The 22,500-nt window shown below is 38.3% G+C and overlaps 1 protein-coding gene and 1 long non-coding RNA gene across 5 annotated transcripts in view; one reads left to right on the forward strand and one right to left on the reverse strand.

Annotated features, from left to right (window-relative positions):
- The window catches only part of ANK3 (ankyrin 3), a 332,095-nt gene that overhangs the window by 270,509 nt on the left and 39,086 nt on the right, over positions 1–22,500 (forward strand). For 2 of the 4 annotated variants that reach the window (XM_056529886.1, XM_056529884.1), the window contains exons 28-35: positions 8,424–8,578; positions 10,306–10,517; positions 12,152–12,359; positions 14,617–14,713; positions 15,618–15,846; positions 16,200–16,325; positions 17,617–17,739; positions 21,210–21,236. In XM_056529886.1, the coding sequence (XP_056385861.1) occupies positions 8,424–8,578; positions 10,306–10,517; positions 12,152–12,359; positions 14,617–14,713; positions 15,618–15,846; positions 16,200–16,325; positions 17,617–17,739; positions 21,210–21,236 (1,177 nt within the window). Of the gene's footprint in view, positions 1–1,065; positions 1,165–8,423; positions 8,579–10,305; positions 10,518–12,151; positions 12,360–14,616; positions 14,714–15,617; positions 15,847–16,199; positions 16,326–17,616; positions 17,740–21,209; positions 21,237–22,500 lie in introns of all 4 variants that reach the window. The other 2 variants (XM_056529883.1, XM_056529885.1) reach the window with 2 other exon arrangements.
- Positions 1–22,500, reverse strand: part of LOC130282051 (uncharacterized) — a 61,632-nt gene that overhangs the window by 17,226 nt on the left and 21,906 nt on the right. The window lies entirely within an intron of this gene.

Genomic DNA, 22,500 nt, shown 5'->3' on the forward strand with positions numbered 1-22,500 from the left:
CCACTAAGACCCTCCGCGATCTCCCTGCAGCACCCGCATTCTATGTGGGGACTGCGTCTCTAGTTTTGGAAACCTCCGGGGCGTGGCGACCGTCACGCCCCCTCCCATAGACATGAATGGAGAGGGTGTGGCATGACGTCACGTCCCCAGTCCCGGAAACCTGGAGGTTTCCGAAACTGGAGATTCAGCACCCGCATACAATGCGGGTGCTGCAGGGAGATCGCGGGGGGTCTCAGCAGCGGGCCCCCCGCGATCAGACACCTTATCCCCTATCCTTTAGATATGGGATAAAATATTTTTGCCCAGAATACCCCTTTAACTCTAGCTATTTCACTGATCATATTGTCCATTTAAAGTGGCTCCTTGTGTAGGCATGATTGCCACATAAACCGATACTATGCACGATTTGGCAATGTTACCCGCCGACTGCAATCTGCTGTCTATTTCGATAAAACCTTTTACTTTTTTCCACTTACTGTGTTAAATACTCGGCCCTAAATGATATACTAAGAGTTCTATAGCTGCTGACATAGCAGAGGCATTGTAAGAACATCTAGATGAATGGTGCATAATACAGACAGTTCATTAGTAGTCGGTAAAGCCCATGGTAAACCATTATGGTAGTATAAGTCATATTCATATTCTATCTTGCAAGCAATCATACTTGTGACATTGCTGTATTATCCAGCTTGCTGACAGGCAGCAAATCTAATGGTATGGATTAAGGCTTGACACTCAGATTGCTACTACTGTTCTGAAACATTACAGCATTACAGCAATTGCTGGATATCACACTGTGATGTGGTTGCTTGCTGTCTGTAATGCTGAGGTGTAGAACTTCCAGCAATTGCACACAAGCTGTCAAAGCATATACTTTATGCTTTTGACAACTAACATGATGAAGGCGCCCCCCCCAATTCCCATTAGATTGCATGCAGAATTTTATGTTATTTTCCAAAGCAGGCACCAGACATCTGGTATAGAACCGCATTCATTGTCTGGAGTGGCCGTTCCATCCTAATTTCCCCTTCTTATTTCTCTTCTTGCTGCATGGATGTTATTCAGTAAACTACATCTTCCTACCAATTTCCCCCCAATAAACGAGGGAGAGAGCTTGATTAGCCGAATCCTGCAGCTTGGGCCTCAAGGGACAAAATTTATTGGGTAGGATGCTGCATTATTAAGCCAAAAACTAAGGATCTCAATGGTCAGAGGGTTTGATTTGTACATTTTCTGTTATTATTTCCCATCCTTATTCTGTTCTTTTCAGTTGTGACAACCTTAAGTACAGTCATGTTGTTGAAAGGAGAATGGCTTGTCTATCGCTGCTGACTTTTTTGTGCTTTTAGGCATGTGGAACTCACGGCAAACAATTATTTCTTTTAAGTTGCTTTTTTCATGATTGCTCTATTTTTGTATGTTTTTTTTTATATGTTAATGTCGCATCTGACACATTGTAGTTTGGAGATACAGTATTTTTATTTGATTATGTTCAAGAGAAGGTATTTGCAGTTAATGTAAAATTGTATGCAATTGTGTATATTCAATGAGATATACCATGTGCGTGTTCTGTAGCAAAGGAACGGTAAGTGGTTTTGTACGCATGGTTTAGATATCTGTGTATTTTCCTCCTCCTGTTATATGATTATGATATGGCTGCTGGTGTTATAGGCAGTGTGAGACCTAGACACCCCTGTGAGGTCAATTATAGGAGAGCTGAATAAAAGCATTGAATGAGCTCTTCAGTCCGAGCTGGCGGTGGGAGCACCAAGCTGCTTATCAGCAACCGCACTTCAAAGAATTCCAGTCATGTGAACAATAAGGAATGTTCCTCTCTTGTTTGAATGTGGCCTGATATTTGCAGAAACACAGGCTCATTCTGTGAGTATAGATATAGGAATAATGATCCTGTTACAGCGGGCGTGCAGAACATGCATTCACACAGGATAAATTCCCACTGAACTCACCCTTAGTAATAACTGTACAAAGGTCATTATAATAAGAAAGAAGCTGTTTGATAAATGTATTCACTCCTGTAACTATAGTTGAAATAGACCTCCCCTGTTTTTTCGTAGCAATTTTTTTCTTGAAAAAAATGCACAAAATGTAGCTGTCTCGTTCTTCATGTTACAATTTTTGTGGCTTTTTTCCAGTAGTATATTTTCTCATTACAAGTCACATGATTCTTTGTTCATGTGATTTAAATAGGCACTGTTAGATACAAAAACTATTGATATGTTGTAAAGCATGTATAACCAATAGGTTTTGCAATTGCTTTCAGTATTTCATACTGAAAAAGCCAAGCTACTGCCCCCCCTGCCTGCTTGGACACATACTAGTCCTGCTGTGTCCATGCATCATCACCTATGTCATGGACACACTTCCTTGATTGACAGCTGTGAGTGCAGGGCTCAGAGCTGGAGGAATCCTCCCACTGTCAGCTTGTGTCCTGCTACTGTCAGTGAGGACAAGCTGGGAGTTGTAGTTTTGCTAATGCTAGGGGAGATGTGAGCAGACAGCATATTGAGGGAGGGGGCGGAGACCTGTACAGTGAGGCCACACCCCCTCCCTTTGACAGGAATTCAGACTAGTGAGCTAAATTAAAAGTGTAATAAAAAAAAAAATAAAGGTGCTAGACACATTGAAAGTAGATGTACATCGTGAGAATTAGGTTACTGAGTGATATATTTAAAAAAATAATTTTGTTGGATCTGAGGGGTACGTTTTAAGGATTTCTATTGAATAATGTAATTAAAAATAGGCAACATAAAAGGCAACAAAAAACACATTGCCACATACGCTTTTTGTAGGTAGCGACAAAAACAATTATACAAACTGGATAATAAGCAACACCTACTGCATTTAAAAAAATAAAAAAACTGCCACTTGCCCAAAAACGCATCTCAACTGAGAACACCACAAAGTAAAAAAAAAAAAAAAAAAAAACATTGTAGGTATAGTATTTTATATTTCCCCTATTGCTTTCTAGCTAACATCTGGCTGCAGTGCAGGTTTTTTTTCACTTAACACAATTTTTTTTCCAGATTTATGTGATAATCCACCTAAAGAAAACTTCACTTTTGGTAACTGAATGAAACCTGTCAGCATCTGTTTTTTAAATGAAGATGCTGTTAGTCTGATGTAGTTCAATCAATATTCATTACATGTGGAGGATATTTGTGTCTGGGTAATATGTTTTTTTATGTTAAACTGCCTGTGATGTATGTAAATGAATCAGGAATTATTGGGGCATAGCTGCGCTCAGTCATAGAGTCATCTTTCTGCATTCATCTCTTCTACTGCTGCACGCATGCCTCCGGTCTGATGGTTGGCAATTGTCCTGTCAATCATCAAACAAGAGGCGGGCTTGCAGATGTAGAAATAAATGTCGAAAAATGACTCCAGTGTAATGCCCCTGTAACTCCAGATACTGCATTTACATACAAAACAGACAGTAAATAAAGTTCAGATTCTAAAAACATGTTACTTGAGGAGGAAAAGCAGTACCTTTCCTCGCTCCTGGAGCTCCACTTCTGCCCCAGACCAGGGGAAAGCACGATATTGCGGCAACATTGTGCAGCCATTTCTTATTGTATGTAAATATGGTTTCACACACATGTGATGTTCTGGATGCATTCCCCCGTGTTGGAAGGTATACTAGGGCACAAGTGGAATGCTGGGAGAGAGTAAAAGTATTACTTTTGCTCCTTTCAGATAACCCCTTTAAGGTGGATTTTATGCAGATTTCACCCAATTTCTGAAAGTACAAGCATGTTGCATCTTTTGTATCTTTTGATTCCCACAACATGCCCTACAATCTGTTTGGATTATTTGTCCCTCTGCATATGTATGCAATTTAGGACTTTCTTTAATTTACTAAACTGGTGATGTTCATTTTTATGGTGTAATACACACTAATGCTTTAGCAGGAACCCGTTAAACATCCCCAAACTTCAGCATTTGGACGAGTAAAACACTGTAGTGTGAGGAAGCACCTATGTCTTGTCGCTCAGGAAAACAGCATTTAAGTCAACATTTGTGGCAAAATTTATTAAAGGGTACCTCTCATCAAAAAAACTTTTGATATATTATAGATTAATGTATGCAGAAAAACTTTATAGTTGCATGTTATTAAAAAATATGCTTCTTTCTATTTAATTTTCAACTTTGAAGAAATGACCACTAGGGGTCTCCCTACCAGTCCTGGCAGCAAGCATTTCAGACTCATGCTGGAGTCCTAAACACTACGAGCTGCCAGTCTGCTTTGTTCACAAAGGAGAACACTCAGAGCTGCCAGCCTGCTTTGTTCACAGCCTGTTTGGTTGTGAACAAAGCAGGCTGGCAGCTCTGAGTGTTTAGGACTCCAGCATGAGTCAGAAATGCTTGCTGACAGGACTGATCGGGAAAAATACAATAGAAAGAAGCATATTTTTCATTAACATGCTATTGGAAAGTTATTCAACATTCATTAATCTAAAATATGTCAAAAGTTTATTTGATGAGAGGTACCCTTTAAACCAAGAGATAGAAGATAAGTAGCTGATCGCTCCTCATCGTGTATTACCTACTCAACAGATAAATTTAGTCAGAAACCAAGAACCTATTACTGTATTTCTTAATGATAGGTAGATCTCAGAGCACACATCCATATTTATGGCTTAAGAAATATGTAAACTACAAGGGTTTAGCACTGTATCAACTTAAAGATTGTTCCAAATTTGTATATGTAATTTTATACTTATTATATTTATATTAGTTATTTACCTACAATGTAAGAAGCACATGATAAGGAATAATATTTTTGAAAATGTGTGCTGCTATATTCATGTATAATGAGCTAAAATACTAGTTACATGTATACAGTAAAAGGGCAGAACTGTGAGCAACTAAATATATTTTACTAAACAAATGGTATCACAAAGTTAATCATTACTCATTGAAGGACACCAAAACATTGCAACATTTTTTAGGTTTCTCTGTTAAATATTCAGAAAAGTCATGTACTGTTGTAAAATGTGGGAAGCATTTCAGGATTTTAATGCAGGAGTTCTGGGGTCCCCAAGGCTAATATTATGCTCAAAAAATACTATAGTTGTTGTTATTTTATGAACATTTGTAAAGTATGAACTAAATAGATGGCAGAAACACACATCTGTAAAATACCATGCAAAAATGAACATGCCTTACCAATAAAGATAGAGCTAAGGAGAGCCCAGCTCCAGTACATATACAATGAATGGAATACAGCTGATAACTCAGATTATATAGTGGTGACACTGGGTTACTGTAGTTCTTAATGGAAGTTGAGGTGCTGTAATCTGGGGCCACCACTACAAAATGGACAGAGTTTAGGCATCTGGCTGTTCATTGTGTACATGCCAGATCCACGACCCTGGGGGGCTGGGTATCAGTACCTAGACAATCAGATATTGATGACTTGATAGGCCATTAGTGTTAAATGCCCAGAAAAACTCTTTAACCAGTTAGCATAGCTAAAAATGGTGGCATAGCTGTGAATACATTATTACCAGGTTTCTCAACTTTCACATAGAATATACTGAATGTCTATGTTACCGGTAAAATGATGTTCAAGTGTAAATCATTGTTTTAATACAGGTCTTTTGATGATGTATTTATTTTTATATGGTGTGGACTTTGAATCACATAGGGGTTTAATATTTAATATTTGTCCATATACTTATCTAAAAGAAATCCTGAATTACTACGAAAATTTTAAGGTATATTTCCCCCTAAAATAATAAAAATAAAAAAAACTTGTAATTCCCTGTCATAATGTGAACAAAAAATATATTCCTATCTGTGGAAAATAGGAGACAACCAATAGGACCACTATTAGAACTTCTAGGTTATTTTTTACACATTTTTTTTCAGACTTAAAGGGGTACACCGGTGGAAAACTTTTTTTTTTTTTTTTTTTTTTTAAATCAACTGGTGCCAGAAAGTTAAACAGATTTGTAAATGACTTCTATTAAAAAATCTTCCTTCCAGAACTTATTAGCTGCTGAATACTACAGAGGAAATTATTTTCAATTTGGAACACTGTGTTCTCTGCTGACATCATGAGCACAGTGCTCTCTGCTGACATCTCTGTCCATTTTAGGAACTGTCCAGAGCAGGAGAGGTTTGCTATGGGGATGTTCTCCTACTCTGGACAGTTCTTAAAATGGACAGAGATGTCAGCAGAGAGCACTGTGCTCGTGATTCAGCAGAGAGCTCTGTGTTCCAAAAAGAAAAGAATTTCCACTGTAGTATTCAGCAGCTAATAAGTACTGGAAGGATTAAGATTTTATATTTACAAATCTGTTAAACTTTCTGGCACCAGTTGATAAAAATAAATTACCCCTTTAAATGGGTTGTCCAGCAAAAGAAACAACCTGTGAATGGTGTGTATAAGTATAATAAAAAAAAACGTACTAATATAATGTTATTCTCCATAGTGCAGAGATCTCTCCATATCAGAAAGGGATGCAAGGAAAAATTGTGATTTGCAGTGGAGCTGCCTTTTAAAGATCAAATTGGTTCCAGTCCAGTATATAATAAAATTTCACATTTATTCATTAATAAGTGAAATTTTATTATATACTGGACTGGAACCAATTTGATCTTTAAAAGGCAGCACCACTGCAGATCACAATTTTTCCTTGTATCCCTTCCTATATCTTTGCCGACCTCATTTAGAGTATTCGGCCAGATCATGCAGGCTGCAGCCCGAGATCCAACATCTGACCCCATACGGTGATATGCTTTTATCAAGACATACCCCAGGTGAGTGCAACTGTTAACTGGGGTTTGTTTTTGGAAATATACCCACAGAATTACGCGAGGCGCTGCCCTCTCCTCTTTTCTCTTTTCACATTTACTCTCCATATCAGGTCTGATCTTTCCCTTGAAACCTGTGAGGTCCCTTCACACTCTCTAAATGCAGAGAGCTCCCATTCTTCCTAACCCCTCCCTTCCTGTCAGCACATATGAGACCAGCGATGTAAAGAAGGGGAAGCTGGAATTACTGCTCATTAGCTGTTTGAATTAGAAGAGGGAATCCATTGTCAGTCACAGCTTCCATCAAAATGGGCTTTCTGCTGCTTTATCTAATGAGTCATAAATCTAATGAGCAGTAATATCAGCTTCCCTCCTTAACATCACTGGTCTCATGCTGACAGGAGGGTAGGGGGGAGAAGGGACATGAGATCTGCATTCAGAGAGTATGACGTGACCTCACATGTTAAAAGCTAAATAGCAGAGATGATATGGAGAGATCTGTGCAGTATAGCTAGTAACATTATATTATAAGCAAGTTTCTTTATTATTTATTATTATTTTTATTATACTTTTTTTTTTTTTTTTGACACCATACGCATGTTGTTTCTTTCACCAGACAACCCATTAAAGGAGTATTCTGATCATTGAAGGAGGGTCTGACCTCTTGGACCCCTAAATATCCTTTTAGGTGTGCCCCACAAAAAAAAGCAAGGGTATATCCTTGTGTGACATGTAATGGTGGTCATATCATATTATATTTTTGTCACCCAATCATCCTAGAAACAGATAAACATAGGTTAAAGTAGTTGAATAGAAATGTTAACAAAGTGACAAAAGACAAGCACTCAAGTACTTTTAGTTTTAGGACTGACATTTTCATTAAAATAGGTCTCTACTGAGAAAGTAGCAGTATAAAGCCTATAAGTTATTGCTCTACAGTATTACATATAATTATACTTAAACCTTCTGAACAAATCATATAATTAAAAAAAAAGTTGATATGATGAAATGACTGTAAAATACCTTCTCTCCGAACAGTCTCGTTCTACACCATGCACAATGATTATGTGGTCTCTGACTAAAACCAGACAGTATCTGACCTATTAACCTGCAAAGATTGTATTGCCCTTGCCATAGCCGTGTTCATTTCTTTGGCTGAAGTATGTCTAGTCTCCTATGCATGTCTACAGGATTCCATGGAAGTTTTACTCTAAACAACCGAATTTCTTACCACTAAATAGGATATAAAACAAAAACTTTGGAGTTAACAGATGTGGTCCATATGATGCTAAATGCTTCTTCTTAAAAAAAATGCTTTATGCTTCTTTCGCAAGATAAAACTCACAGCTTGGATGACATATGTACAACCTCTGTAGGAGAATATAGATACTGTCTATTACTCAACCAAGAAAGCTGCAAAATCGGTCCCCTGTAGTGCAACCTCAGAAATAATGGGATTATGCTGTAAAAGAATACTAATATAAAGAGCACTCAAACATTGAATAGGTGCAATGCTTCAAATTAACCATTTATATTCTGATAGATTTTGCAGCTTTTTTTTTCATGTCATGTTGCTGTGGAGGGTTTTGTGTCTTTGTTGTTGTGGTTTTTATTTTGAAAGCAACTTTTTTGTTTCTGTGCAGGCCTGTCATAGTAGAAATCCCTCATTTTGGATCAATGAGAAGTAAGGAACGGGAATTGATTGTACTGAGAAGTGAGAATGGAGAGTCATGGAAGGAGCACCAATATGACTGCAAACTGGAAGAGCTGAATGAATTACTGAACGGCATGGATGAAGGTAAGACTTTTATTTATCTCGCCTGCAGTGCAAAAATGAAGGAATTGAGTTAGATATTTCTAGGGATTTTTTTTCCAGCTTGGTAGTGACACCTGTCATAGTCCAGGCTACTGCTATAAACCAATGGCCTTTTAAAAGGTTTGGAAATTTTTAAAAGGCATTTATTTTTTATCCTTGCTTTGTACTTATTATGATTAAAAAAATATCCATAAGTCTTCATTAAATGTTTTGATTACTTTCTCTCCAACAACCTCTACAATTTCCTGTATGAGCTCTCCACACTAGTACACAGCCTATGTGATTTTTTCCTGCAACCATCTTGTATCTGCTTTTATCCTCTCTGCAGCCAGTGGGAGCTACCCAAGGATTATCTCCCATACCGCCACTCTGTGAGCTAATGTTTAACCCCCTATTAGCTGCTATCTCTGAGAGAGCAAAAAGTTCATCTGAAAGACTTTTGTTTCTGTCTCTGTGTAGCAGCTAAATGGTAGGACATTTTTTAATGAAGACTAGTCAGGAACAAATTAACAATTCAAATTAATTCAGTGCAAAGGTGTCTATAGCGTTTAAGATATTGTATCTTAAGTATTAAGTTATAGCTTGTACTGTGCACAATGTTATAGGTGCATACTCTAGTTTGATAGGCCTATTCATTATTAGACAGGGCACTACCTATTACAACATTTTTCTTATTGGTGGGGCCAGATAATACATCTGAAATGATGCAGGCCATTGGCTGGCGCATTTCAGTCTCATGTGTGGCTCCACATTAATATCGAGGGATACCCACCTCTTATTTATGTTTTTGCTCCAGAATGGTTTTATATTTTGAAATATATTTTGTCTTGTATATTTGTACACAGATTTTAAGAAGTTACATTTTCTCATTTTCTGAAAAATTGTACTGATAGTTTATTTAATACAAAATTTGCTTGGCCATTACATGTAACTGCATAAAAAATATTATTTATAGACTCATGGCATAAAAACATCAATATAGTTAAAGTAATACAGTATGGACCAATATTTCATTCTGATCTATACTTTTCTAAGTGATAAAGTGAGGCAGAACAGGTATTGCACTTACCAGTAAATGTTGTGCTGTGAGCACAACCCCATGTCTGACTTATTAAAAAAGTTTCAGCCAGGGGCAGCCTGCATCCAACCATAGAGCCAGGAACAGGAGTTTTAACCTGACAACACTAGTATATACTATAAAACTAAACTAGACACAGCGGTCGGCACTGACACCCTTTGCAGCCATATCAATCTTGCTATTAAAGCTTATGCAGTATACACAGATTCACGGGGACCTACACTGCTGATAGCGGTGCTCTTCCCATACAAAGCAAATAAAACAAATTGTAGAATTTGGAAAGAATAAGGATGCACTCACGTTTTCAGTAGGCACAGGCTTTCTTTTATTCAAGGTGCATAAAACTGAACATCGGTGGGGTGTCGGTCCAGGATCAAACAGGAGCCATGGTGCCAGTTTGATCCCGGTTCGGCACTCTGCAAATCTCCGGTTTTATGCACCTTGAATAAAAGGAAGCCTGTGCCTACTGGAAACGTGAGTGCCTCCTTATTCTTTTCTTGTAGTTCAAACTTTAAATTTATATTTAACATATGACATGGCATTGAAAGGAAATGTAGTGTACTAGTTTACATTAGAATAACTGATTTAAGACCACAATGATATATGTATACTTTTTTCTTTGTTACTTAAGAACTGGACAGCGCAGAAGAACTGGAAAAGAAGAGAATATGTAGAATTGTTACCAAGGATTTTCCACAATATTTTGCTGTTGTGTCTCGAATAAAGCAAGAAAGTAACCAGATTGGACCAGAAGGTGGAATTTTGAAAAGTACAACAGTCCCGCGAGTTCAGGCATCCTTCCCAGAGGGGGCTCTGACAAAAAGAATTCGAGTAGGCCTTCAGGTAAGTACGAAAATGCTGTTCATGCTAACATGCCATGTACAATATAAAAATCTTATTTCATGTTTGAGAGACCTTATTATAGGTTTGATAAGATATATAAAATAGACAGGTATCACTTAGGGTTATTTCACATGAAGCAGATTTGTTGCAGAATGTCTGTGACTGTGCTATTCATCTAAATGGGGCTTTCAAAAATCTATGTATGTGGAGTGGATTTTTCAGTTGCAGAAATGTCTTCTACAAATCTGCTGCATGAATGTAAAGCTGTTAAGTGTAAAAGCAGACACAGTTTTCATGAATAGAAATAAAGTCTAAAGGTTCTGACTACAGAGAGTTTGTTGTCTGTTAGCATGGAGACACACAGGTCTTGCATTCGACCCAAAATGGGAGGATACTTGCACAAATATTTGCTAAGTTGCCTAATTTTTGTCATTTAGATGCATTTGGGAAAATAGTTGCAAAGGTAGACAAAGCATTTATTGTAGCTTTGTTTCTCAGAGGTTGGAATATACCTTTAAGGCACATTATTATGGTGTGTACTTTTTTATAGCAACTTCATATTGTGACTTAATAAATCCAGCAACTCTTGCTACATACAGAAATATATCATATGATCAATCACTGTGTCCTTGAAATAAAAATGAGATGCATCATTGTTGTATTTTGTAATTTACGGTATATACACTGCTATGAGTAAAATGGATTAGAGAAACATAGAATGTGTTGACCAATAACACCCATTTGGCCCATCTAGACTGCCCAATAATGGGAGGACAGAAGAGCTAAAACAAAATCTGTTTGTTTTCTGTTACTTACAGCAGAGATGCAAGAGGATGCTCCGTCACTGACGTCACGATGCTCCGGCCCCTGTATTGCCGGTTATTACGCACAGAGCGAGTTTCCTCTGTGCAGTAATGAAAGCGGGGTGCTGCAGCGGAGATCCCGGGGGTCCCCAGCAGCGGGACCCCCTTGATCTAACATCTTATCCGATAGGGGATAAGATGTCAGATTGAGGGGGTCCCGCTGCTGGGGACCCCCGGGATCTCCACTGCAGCACCCCGCTTTCATTACTGCACAGAGGAAACTCGCTCTGTGCGTAATAACCGGCAATACAGGGGCCGGAGCATCGTGACGTCCCAAGGGGGTGGATCCGTGACATAACAATGCTCCGGCCCCTGTATCGCCCGTCATTACGCACAGAGCGAGTTTGCTCTGTGCAGTAATGATAGCGGGGTGCTGCAGTGGAGATCCCGGGGGTCCCCAGCGGCGGGACCCCCTCGATATGACATCTTATCCCCTATCCTTTGGATAGGGGATAAGATGCTAGGGGCGGAGTACCCTTTTAAGTATTGATGTAATACAAAAAGGCAGACCATGATAATATATATTATGCTTGCCTCCTTGTTTGATGTTGGAGCTTGAATATCAGGTAGAAAAACATTGTTATGGCCGGTTCTAGTTGCTTTGTTCTGGTTGGCCGCATATGCACCTGCTCAGCTCAGTGACTCAGTACCTTTTAAATTAATTAACTAAAAATGTTATCACAGTTAATGAAAGATGAAACAATAGCCGGTTTACTGTTGATCCGCACTGGATGGATACAATTTATTATTCATAACATTAATAAATTACAGGCACAACCGGTACCTGATGAGCTGGTCAAAAAGGTCATCGGAAATCGAGCAACATTTAGTCCCATCGTAACTGTGGAACCCAGAAGGAGGAAATTTCACAAGCCAATAACTATGACAATCCCGGTGCCCCCACCATCTGGTGAAGGTGTAACCAATGGCTATAAAGGAGACACCACTCCAAGTCTCAGGCTGCTGTGCAGTATTACAGGTGACTATAGATAAGGAAATCCACATTGATTTGATTAAATATAAAGCTACCTGTAAGCATTAGATAAAATGTGCTGAAAATGGCCTATTTGACCCTTTCAGCCATTCAATATTTTTGAAATTTAAAGCAAGGGATTATTTACAGTTGCTAGCAGCTTACTAATAGTCGGATGTATTGGATTTTGTTGGATGAAACTATATGTGTATGGCTAGATAAATTACTTACTATTCTATGGAATAACATTTGTAACCACATGAACCATGTTTCTGATCTGTCACTTCAAAATGGCAGGTTGATGGTAGGTTCATTCCTACTAACAATCTGATGAGCGATCGATCAGCCACATGTTGGCACACTGTAATCTGATATATGGTCATCTTAAAGAGGTGTTCCAGGCAAAATATTAGATTGGCAAAGGTCCGACAAGAGGGACCTCTGCCAAACATTATAGCAGGAGAACTCCCCAGAAGAAGGATTTTGAATAGAGTAGTGGTCAAACATGCTTATTGCTACAGCATTTAAACTTTATGGGAGTGATGAATACAGTATAGTTTACCTATTATCAGGTCAATTTTGCTGACAATTGGAGAAGTCCTCATTTTAGTAAATACTATTTACTAATCTCTATGCATAGCCCCTATACTTCAGTATTCCAAACAAACCGGGCATTGGCAGATGCCCCCAGTCCCAAAGTGTTTACTCTCCTACTATTAGTAATTGTTACATCATACTCCCGTACTAAAATGCTGCCTGATAAATAAATGCGCACTTGACAAATTACTTGAGGATAACAATCTGCAGCAAATCCACACATAATTGTTCACAGGTTTGGTGAAGAAATGCTGCAGATTTGGCACAGATTTTATCTTCTCTATTGATTTATATGGGGTAACCCGTGACAAATAATACATTGATATGCTACCGTTTTCAAAATCCAGACCTCAGATCAGTTACAGTCAAAAATAATTCCACTGTGTGTAGGTGAGATTTTCAAGAATCACTTCTATCTACCGTTATCTGCAGCAAATCCATCTACAGGGTGGGCCATTTATATGGATACACCTTAATAAAATGGGAATGGTTGGTGAAATTAACTTCCTGTTTGTGACACATATGTGAGGGGGACTGTTCATCTAGGAATGCTTGGACCTGACACCCATAATGTGGTGGTGCACCATCTTGCTGGAAAAACTCAGGGAACATGCCAGGTCCAAGCATTCCTAGATGAACAGTTTCCTGGAAAGTGGGTTGGTCGTCGTGGGCCAGTTGAATGGCCCCCAAGGTCTCCCGATCTGACCCCCTTAGACTTTAATCTTTGGGGTCATCTGAAGGTAATTGTCTATGCTGCGATGATACGAGATGTGCTGCACCTGAAACTACGGATACTGGAAGCCTGTGCTAGCATTTCTCCTGCGGTGTTGCTATCAGTGTGTGAAGAGTGGGAGAAGAGGGTTGCATTGACAATCCAACACAATGGGCAGCACATTGAACACATTTTAGAAGTGGTCAGAAACTTGTAAATAACTCATGAAAGAATAAAGTTACGTTAAAATCAAGCATATCATTGTTTTTCTTGTGAAATTCCCAATAAGTTTAATGTGTCACATGACCCTCTTCCTATTGAAAAAACAAACGTTGGAATCAAAATGGCCTAATTCAAAATGGCCACCATGGTCACCATCCATCTTGAAAAGTTTCCCCCCTCACATATACTAATGTGCCACAAACAGGAAGTTAATATCACCAATCATTCCCATTTTATTAAGGTGTATCCATATAAATGGCCCAACCTGTAGTGTGTTTTTACCATTATGGTCACAAATCACAGCATGGTTGTACTTTGAAATACTATAGGTATATATGCAGAATTATACATCCCATGGTAATGACAGATCCATCAAATGAAAAAGTATGACACAGTCCTACACATGAACTACTTAACAGCAGTATGCACAGATTAGTCCAAATACAGATGCATCAACCTCTGCAGTATTATGTACAAAACAATGCAAAACCCTTAGATACATCCCTATCATATTCATACATAGCTTAGTTCAACACATGGTTGAATCATTTTTAGTCCAGCAGCCATGTGACTAACAGCCATATGCCCATTAATTGACAGACTGCTATAGTTCTTAGATTAATTTATTCTTTCCTAATACCACCCCAGATTCCATAAGTAGTATTGCTCTTTTTTATGCTCATAAACGTAATACATTTTAAATTTCTCACTAATGTTGATGTTTTTTCATAGGTGGGACGTCTCCAGCCCAATGGGAGGACATCACAGGAACAACTCCTTTGACATTTATTAATGACTGCGTATCTTTTACAACCAACGTGTCTGCCAGGTAAACAGTAAAGAGAAGGAGCTAAAGTAGAAACTGCACATTGGCTTTGCCAAAAGTATCTACTGTATAAGAACAATGGGGGGCATATTCAAAAACTTGTGTAATCTATGTTACATCAATATTAATCATGCTTTTTTGTTTATAACCACATTTTTAAAGCTTACTTGTGTTGCTTTGAAAATATGTTTCGGTTTTACACCACTTCTTTCCATTTTGCATGATATATAACATTTTTGCACCAGTTTAATATCCTCACATATTCTGCTTAGATTTGCTTTGGACTTGATAAAGGGAGGAATCCCGAAAGCTTGTCTCTACAAAATTCTGTTAGTCCAATAAAAAAAAGGTATTACAAGATACTGCAACATTTTTTGATTTACATCTGCATCACTGGACTAATATGGCTACTCAAATTTACCAGGGTGGCAAAATACAAATCATAGGCCTTTAGTTCAGAGTAAGCCACACCAGATAATATGTTCGGACTCCATTGAAAATTAAATCAATATAGTGTGAAAATACTAAATAAAAAAAACATTTTACATATTTTTATAACATTTTCACACCATTATAAAGGTAGTGTAAACCTTGCACCAGAATTTTCATGTAAACACAAGTATGAGCTTTTGAAAAAGGGCTTTGTTCAAACTTTTGTTCTTTTTGGTGTTAACTACTTTGAAAATGTGATTATTTGCACCAAAAAGGGGCGTGAAAATGTTTTAATATGTCTCCCAATGTGTACAAGCCATTTGTTTTAATACCAGATTTGATACCTGAAACAAAAGGCCACTATAGAGGCCACCAACCTGTTAAAGCACTTATTGTATATACAATATGTAGAATTAATATAAGAGTTAGAGTATCCTTTTTTTAACAAGAGGTTATATTGTGTCCTTTTGCACAGGTTTTGGCTTGGTGATTGCCATCAGATTCCTGAAACTGTTAGTTTGGCGACACAGCTCTACAGGGAATTAATATGTGTACCATACATGGCCAAGTTTGTGGTCTTTGCCAAAATGAATGACCCGGTGGAAGCTCGACTACGTTGTTTCTGTATGACTGATGACAAGGTGGACAAAACACTGGAACAGCAGGAGAACTTTGAAGAGGTTGCTAGAAGTAAAGACATAGAAGTAAGTTTCTCAGTCCCCAGCAGAATATTAAAGTCTGGGTTGATAATGTATTTGGGAAGGGGGTATATAGAGCATATGCCAGTCAACCCCTCTTTGGAGGAACACGGAAGTTCTTCTGTGCAGTACTCTCATCCATGACTGAAAAAGCTTCCTGTTAATGCAGAAGGGTAACACTCTTGGGAGCCGCTATAAACTTGTGGACACTTTATATAGGAATATAATTACAGTGATGACTACATATGATAAATACTCAACAAAAGTGGACATTGCTTTTGGAACTGTATGAATGTATTGATATCTGGTGTGCCACTCCTCCTTAAGTTAACAATGTTGTTTTTTAATCATCTAAACAGGTACTAGAAGGCAAACAGATCCATGTGGACTGCTATGGAAACCTAGCACCACTAACCAAGGGAGGGCAACAGCTTGTATTTAATTTCTATGCGTTCAAAGAAAACAGACTGCCATTTTCTGTGAAGGTAAAATGAAAAAAGTGGATGTGTTATCATATATTTACTGTATGTTTAGAATCAAATATACCACAAGTATGAGCCTCATACTCACATATCCCCAAACAGTGCCAGGCACACAATTCTCCTATGTAACTTTTTTCATGTGCGCATTAGAGGTTGGTATAGAAAGAAGAAACTTCCTGAGGGGCAAAAATGATCTAGGATGGGGAGAGATGAGTTATTCCTATATGACCAGCATCCTATGCAGTAGTGGTAATACACCATTGATGTGTATTATAATTTATAATTCCTCTGGAAACAGGAAGGAGGAGTTCATAACTTCAAAGTCCTGGGCCCCAGTGCAAAATATATAACAGGGCCCTACCAACCTTGTGCCCTTTTTTGTGTGACACCTTTACACTTTTTCTAAGCTCCTTAGCTATTTAAAAAAAAAAAAAAATTCAATTTAGAAAACAACAACAGCAAGCTGTCTGTATATTGGGGGAAATCTTTTGTTTTGAAGAGATGTGTATCTTGGCAAAATTTCCCAGTCAGTTAGCAAGACTAAATAGGAAGTGCTCGACTGACAACCAGGGAGTGTCACTTGACTAGGTGGCATATTAATAAGCTGCTTTGCATATTCTTCATACCCAAATTTCTCGTGGAATGCTAAATGGCTTAAAGGGGTACTCCACTGCCTCAGCGATCGGAACATTTTGTTCCGAATGCTGAGTGCGGGTGCCGAGGCTGGTGACGTCATGGCCACACCCCTCGTAGACTTTCATTGAGGGGGCGTGGCGTGACAACACGAGAGGGCGTGGCCGTGACGTAAGGAGCCCAGTGTTTGGAACATAATGTTCAGAACGCTGAGGCAGTGGAGTACCCCTTTTAAATACCCCCCAAACTGTGCTCTCCTCAGAGGAACTGCTTTCTGTTATTAAAACCAGATGAAAACAACAGTCACCTTTTACAACCCAGAAATATTGCAACTTGAAAAATTGAAGGAAGTTCTGCACAAACACCAAACAAGCAAGAAATACTAGATTTGAGCTTGGTCTCCTGTAAAAAAAATGTTTTAATGTATTTGTCAAAGTGTATGAGATATAACTACAGGCAATAACTGAGTCCGTGCTAGATATGTAAAGCAAAGTATTTATAAAGTTACAGAATATTGCATGAAACCTATATACTATAAAATACATTACATTCAGCTACAGTATGGTTTTGTAATACTGTAGTATCTGTAAAAAAGATGAAGTTATTGTTTATTCAGTGTATATTGTATTCTTTGAAAACTGGTTTATAATGTGTATTTCAGGTGAGAGACCCTAGTCAGGAGCCCTGTGGTCGACTGTCATTTCTAAAAGAGCAAAAGACAACAAAAGGCCTGCCACAAACTGCAGTCTGCAACCTCAACATTACTCTGCCAACCCAGAAAAAGGTAATGAGACGACCACTTAAAGTTGGCTACCCAATATGACTTTATTTATAGCCATTTGCATGAACACAGATTAATATAATACCCTACAGATCAGTTTGAAAGAATGACTCTACTCAGATTGGTCTTTTCCTGAAAAGGAAATCTTCCAGTTTACAAAACCATTGGTTGTTGGGAATAGATTTAGGTTCTCTGTTTTTCAGTCTACCTGTGCCTTTTGTATGGTTCTCCGTTCAAATATTTTGGCACCATTTTTTTTATGATATCCTTGAGTGCCTAGTGCAAAAACATAATGTATTCTTGCTGCCTGAGCACTTGATTAACTGGCCTTCCAGTGATATGGCCTTACATTTGGATCATTTCCATTCATTACACCATTAGCACTTGAACATAGTCAGAATTAGAGTTGTATAGCTTAGACTACCTATTGACTGGTTTGGTGGCACATTGATCTTTTTGTTACCTCCACAAGAATTCCACACAGTATTTGCCACACTCTGTGGTCCCAAATCATCTTTTGGTCCCCATCATGCAGGCCTCCTGAAGCCATGTAATGCTTACCTACAGGAAAACACTAACCTTTAAGACAATTTTAAAGGGACAAGAAAAGTTTAACAACTAGAAATCCTTAGTTTAACAATGACAAATAAAGATGACAGTGAATTCTGCTGACTGGACAGGCCTCTGTCTTACAACAGTTATATTGAAAACAAAATATACAAATGTAACATAGTGAGATTTTCAAAACCCCAATGGGTAAAACATACAGAAGGAAAAGTTCTGAAATTTTATTTAGATTGCCAATGACATTATTTTTTTAAATGCATGTCTTACATACAATATACTTACATTATTAGCTGGAGCAGAACTGAAGCATAAAGAATACTCATAATTGATGATACATCATAATTAAGATACTTTAATCTATACATAACATTTCTAGCAAGAAATATATAAAAGGTCTTTAATGTGCATTAAACACATTAATTTAGTTGTTCCCTCCCCCAGTGTAGTATTAAAATATCAGCATCTGAACTCCAGACCTCATGTCAACAGATCATTTGAATCTCTTCCTCTCATGGGTTCAGCGACTTCAGCTCCTTAGCTTCATCAATATCCACAGCCTTACTTGTAGAAAAACATGAGGATATCCCCAAATTAACTCTTAGATGCAAAGGCACACACTAGAGGCAGTTTAATAAAGGCAAAAACACTTTTTTCTACTGGCTTATTCTTCTCCATCTCTTTTCCATGCTCCTTAAATTAAAGGGATTCTTTCCAAAGGATAGGGGATAGGGGAGCGAACTTCGCTCCATGCCGGATGACTGGCAACATCACCGTCACACCACTCTCGTGACGTTATGGTCACGCCCCCTCAATGCAAGTCTATGGGAGGGGGCGTGACGTGGGAGGGGGACAGAGTACTCCTTTAATTTCCCAAGGACCCCTGCACAGGTTGTCACCACCCATTGTAATAAGGGTTACAGCTAGCATAGCAATCACATAACATTATTTGACCCTATTCTACATAAACTCTCCGGTGGATACAGGTTATAAAAGACTAATACAGAATTGCTACAGACATCAGATCTGGAACTATATACAGTGATCCCTTAACTTACAATGGCCTCAACATACAATAGTTTCAACATACAATGGTCTTTTCTGGACCATTGTAAGTTGAAACCAGACTCAACATACAATGCTATGGACTGTCCAGATCTGTGAAACATGTCAATGGCTGGAAGAACTGATCAATCAGAATGGACATTTTACTGGTAAAACCCCTGTATTACTGAAGTGCATGCACTGACTGGTGTCTGGTAGCGCCCCCTACAGTACAGGGAGGTATTACATGTTCTGTACTCTTTACCTGTACCAGGTTTACCTGCTCCTCTGGACACCAGGTGAGGACGACTCCATGTTACTTTTTTAGGACATTGCCTGTACTGTACAGGACCCCGAAGAAGATCCTGTCCTCTACATAGACCAGTGTTTCCCAAGCAGGGTGCCCCCAGCTGTTGCAAAACTACAACTCCCATCATGCCCGTACAGCCTTTGGCTGTCCAGGCATGCTGGGAGTTGTAGTTTTGCAACAGCTGGAGGCTCCCTGCTTGGGAAACACCGACATTGACAGTTATTTACAGCTCCCAGCAGATCTTTCTTACTTTTATATGTAAGGATTTGCTTTATCTATATTAGTTATCTACTTATTTTTCTTTAATTTTCACTTTTTCCTATTTTTGGATGACATTTTGGGTCTTCAGAACCAATTACCAGGTTTCCATAGAGTTTTGGTCTCAACATACAATGGTTTCAACATACAATGGTCTTCCTGGAAGCAATTAATATTGTAACTTGAGGGACCACTGTACTATAAATATAGAATAGACCTTTCATGAAAATGAAGTTACCTGCAATTTGTTAATTTGTTAGTTGCTTATTGTTTTCTTGGTTAGAATTAAAACAGTTTTCTGGATACTAATAATATTTTTGTACATACTTGCTTTCTTAAAACAAATAAAATTAGAAAATACCACTAAATTCAGTATAAAAGGCTTTAGTGCAGTAATGATGGCAAGAAGCAGTAAGCCTGAATATTTATTGCTACAGGAATCACATCAAATAGTAAACATGTTATAATGTTTAATGTTAAAGATCCTAAGATCTTATGTGTGTACAAAGACATTTTGTGCACACATCCTTTGGATAGGAGATAAGATGTCTGATTGCGGGGGTCCCACCTCTAGGACCCCCCACAGTCTCCCTGCCTTCACCCGGCGTTCGTTTAGAACACCAGGGGCGGCCCTGGAGGCTCGTGACGTCATGACCATGCCTCCTCAATGCAAGTCTATGTGAGGGGGCATGGCAGCCGTCATGCCCTCTCTAATAGACTTGCATTGAGAGGAGGGGTGCAACGTCACGAGGGGGGCATGGCCGTGACATCACGAGCCTCTGGCGCCACAATGCCAGTTATGCGGCACGGAGCGAACTTCGCTACATGCACCGGATGACTGGGGTGCCACAGCTGGGATGCCGCACCTTAATAGTCAATAGTTAACTGTTCAGAATAAATAGGAGGTCTGATCAAACTCTTAATCCCATAATTCACGTTCCATGTTTTTGTTTTATTTTAACAGTAGTAAATCTTAATTCCTATCATAAGTACATGGTCACACTGGTTAGATTTACTCACATCCTGCTTAGTCCTCAGAATTATGTGATTAATATATGTCGTTCCCACTGTGCCGTCATCATTGTAATTCTGTGTTAAAGTGGATCGCCTAATTCACAGTGTGAGTTTGTATTCTTCAGATAAACTGTATGTTTCTTTATGTTTAATTTACTTGTCTGTGTTTGCTGTTCTTGTGCTTGCGCTGCTGCTTACCTATCCCTTATCACATCCTAATATTCTTTTCCCTGCTGCCCACTATAATTTACCTTATCTCTGCAATGCATCTTGGACCCAAAAGGAAACAGAATCAGACCAAGATGATGAGGTAATATAACTCATGCACCTTTCTCAAAATATTCATCTGTAGTCAAGGTTCCCACATCAGCTATGTAAATCAGAATGGTTCAAAAGTACAAAAGGTTCCTAATTGAAGGCAGATCACATGTATACTACATTGGTAGGCAGGTGTGTAGTAAGCATCAGGAGAAAGTTTTCTGTAAATTTGTGTCGGCTATTTTTGCAAAAGTGACAATAGGAAGTGCAACAATATTGGTGGTGACTCAGTTTTCAGGGATAGGTTTTACTTTTTAAACATTACAGTATTTGTTTTAAAAAGTTTGCAAAAATAATAATGACAACCTATATGGCTGCACTTCTGATGACCTACTTCTCAAAAATGGCCATCATAACTGAAAAGAAAAATCCCAATAAATAAAAGGAGCAGAATTTTTTAACTTTGACAATTGCCCTAACTTCTAACTAAGCCATAGGCCATAGGAACACAGCAAGATTAATAACATGTGCCGACCAGTGTGTAGTGATATAACTGCAGCCTGTATCAAACCAGCATGCAAAGTCACACTCCAGTAGAAATTTAGCATAGTTTGGCTCCTTAAGTGAGGCTTTAAAATAAATAAATAAATAAAAAAAAAGGTATTTTTTGCTTTACATGCTCAAAATATGTGTTGGCAGAACACTCATATGACTGACAGTTGTGTCCCCCAACTTTTTCTTAAAAATTTCCAGTAGAGAGAAGGAGACAACTTGCTCCCAGACACCTCTCAGTATCAAAGAATCTGGCTAGTAGAGAGACCTCCATTTACAATAGATTTTGTGTAAATCCACTAACATGTCTGTAATGTGTTAAAACCTTATAATTATAATTTCACACAACTCTGTATTCAGTCTGTGTTTCCTTATGCTCTTCTTTGTTAATGCTACATGAAAACGCTGCTACTTAAAAGCTTCCTAATTTTTTTACTGATTCAAAATTCTGACCTGCTATATTTTTAAAATTGTGTATGACATTTTTAAATTCCCTAGTTGCCTTAACCCAATCCACATCCTGAGCATTTGTCTTTTTCTGTATATTTATTGTAGCTTTTAATGAAGTAAATTTGAGTAGCCGTATTAGTCCAGTAATGCAGATGCAAATCAAAAAATGTTGCAGTATCTTGTAATACCTTTTTTATTGGACTAACAACATTTTGTAGAGACAAGCTTTCGGGATTCCTCCATTTATCAATTCCTCCCTTTATCGAGCTTTGGACTTGATAAAGGGAGGAATCCCGAAAGCTTGTCACTACAAA

Source organism: Hyla sarda, chromosome 7, assembly GCF_029499605.1.
Source record: "Hyla sarda isolate aHylSar1 chromosome 7, aHylSar1.hap1, whole genome shotgun sequence".
NCBI classification, from domain to species: Eukaryota; Metazoa; Chordata; class Amphibia; order Anura; family Hylidae; genus Hyla; species Hyla sarda.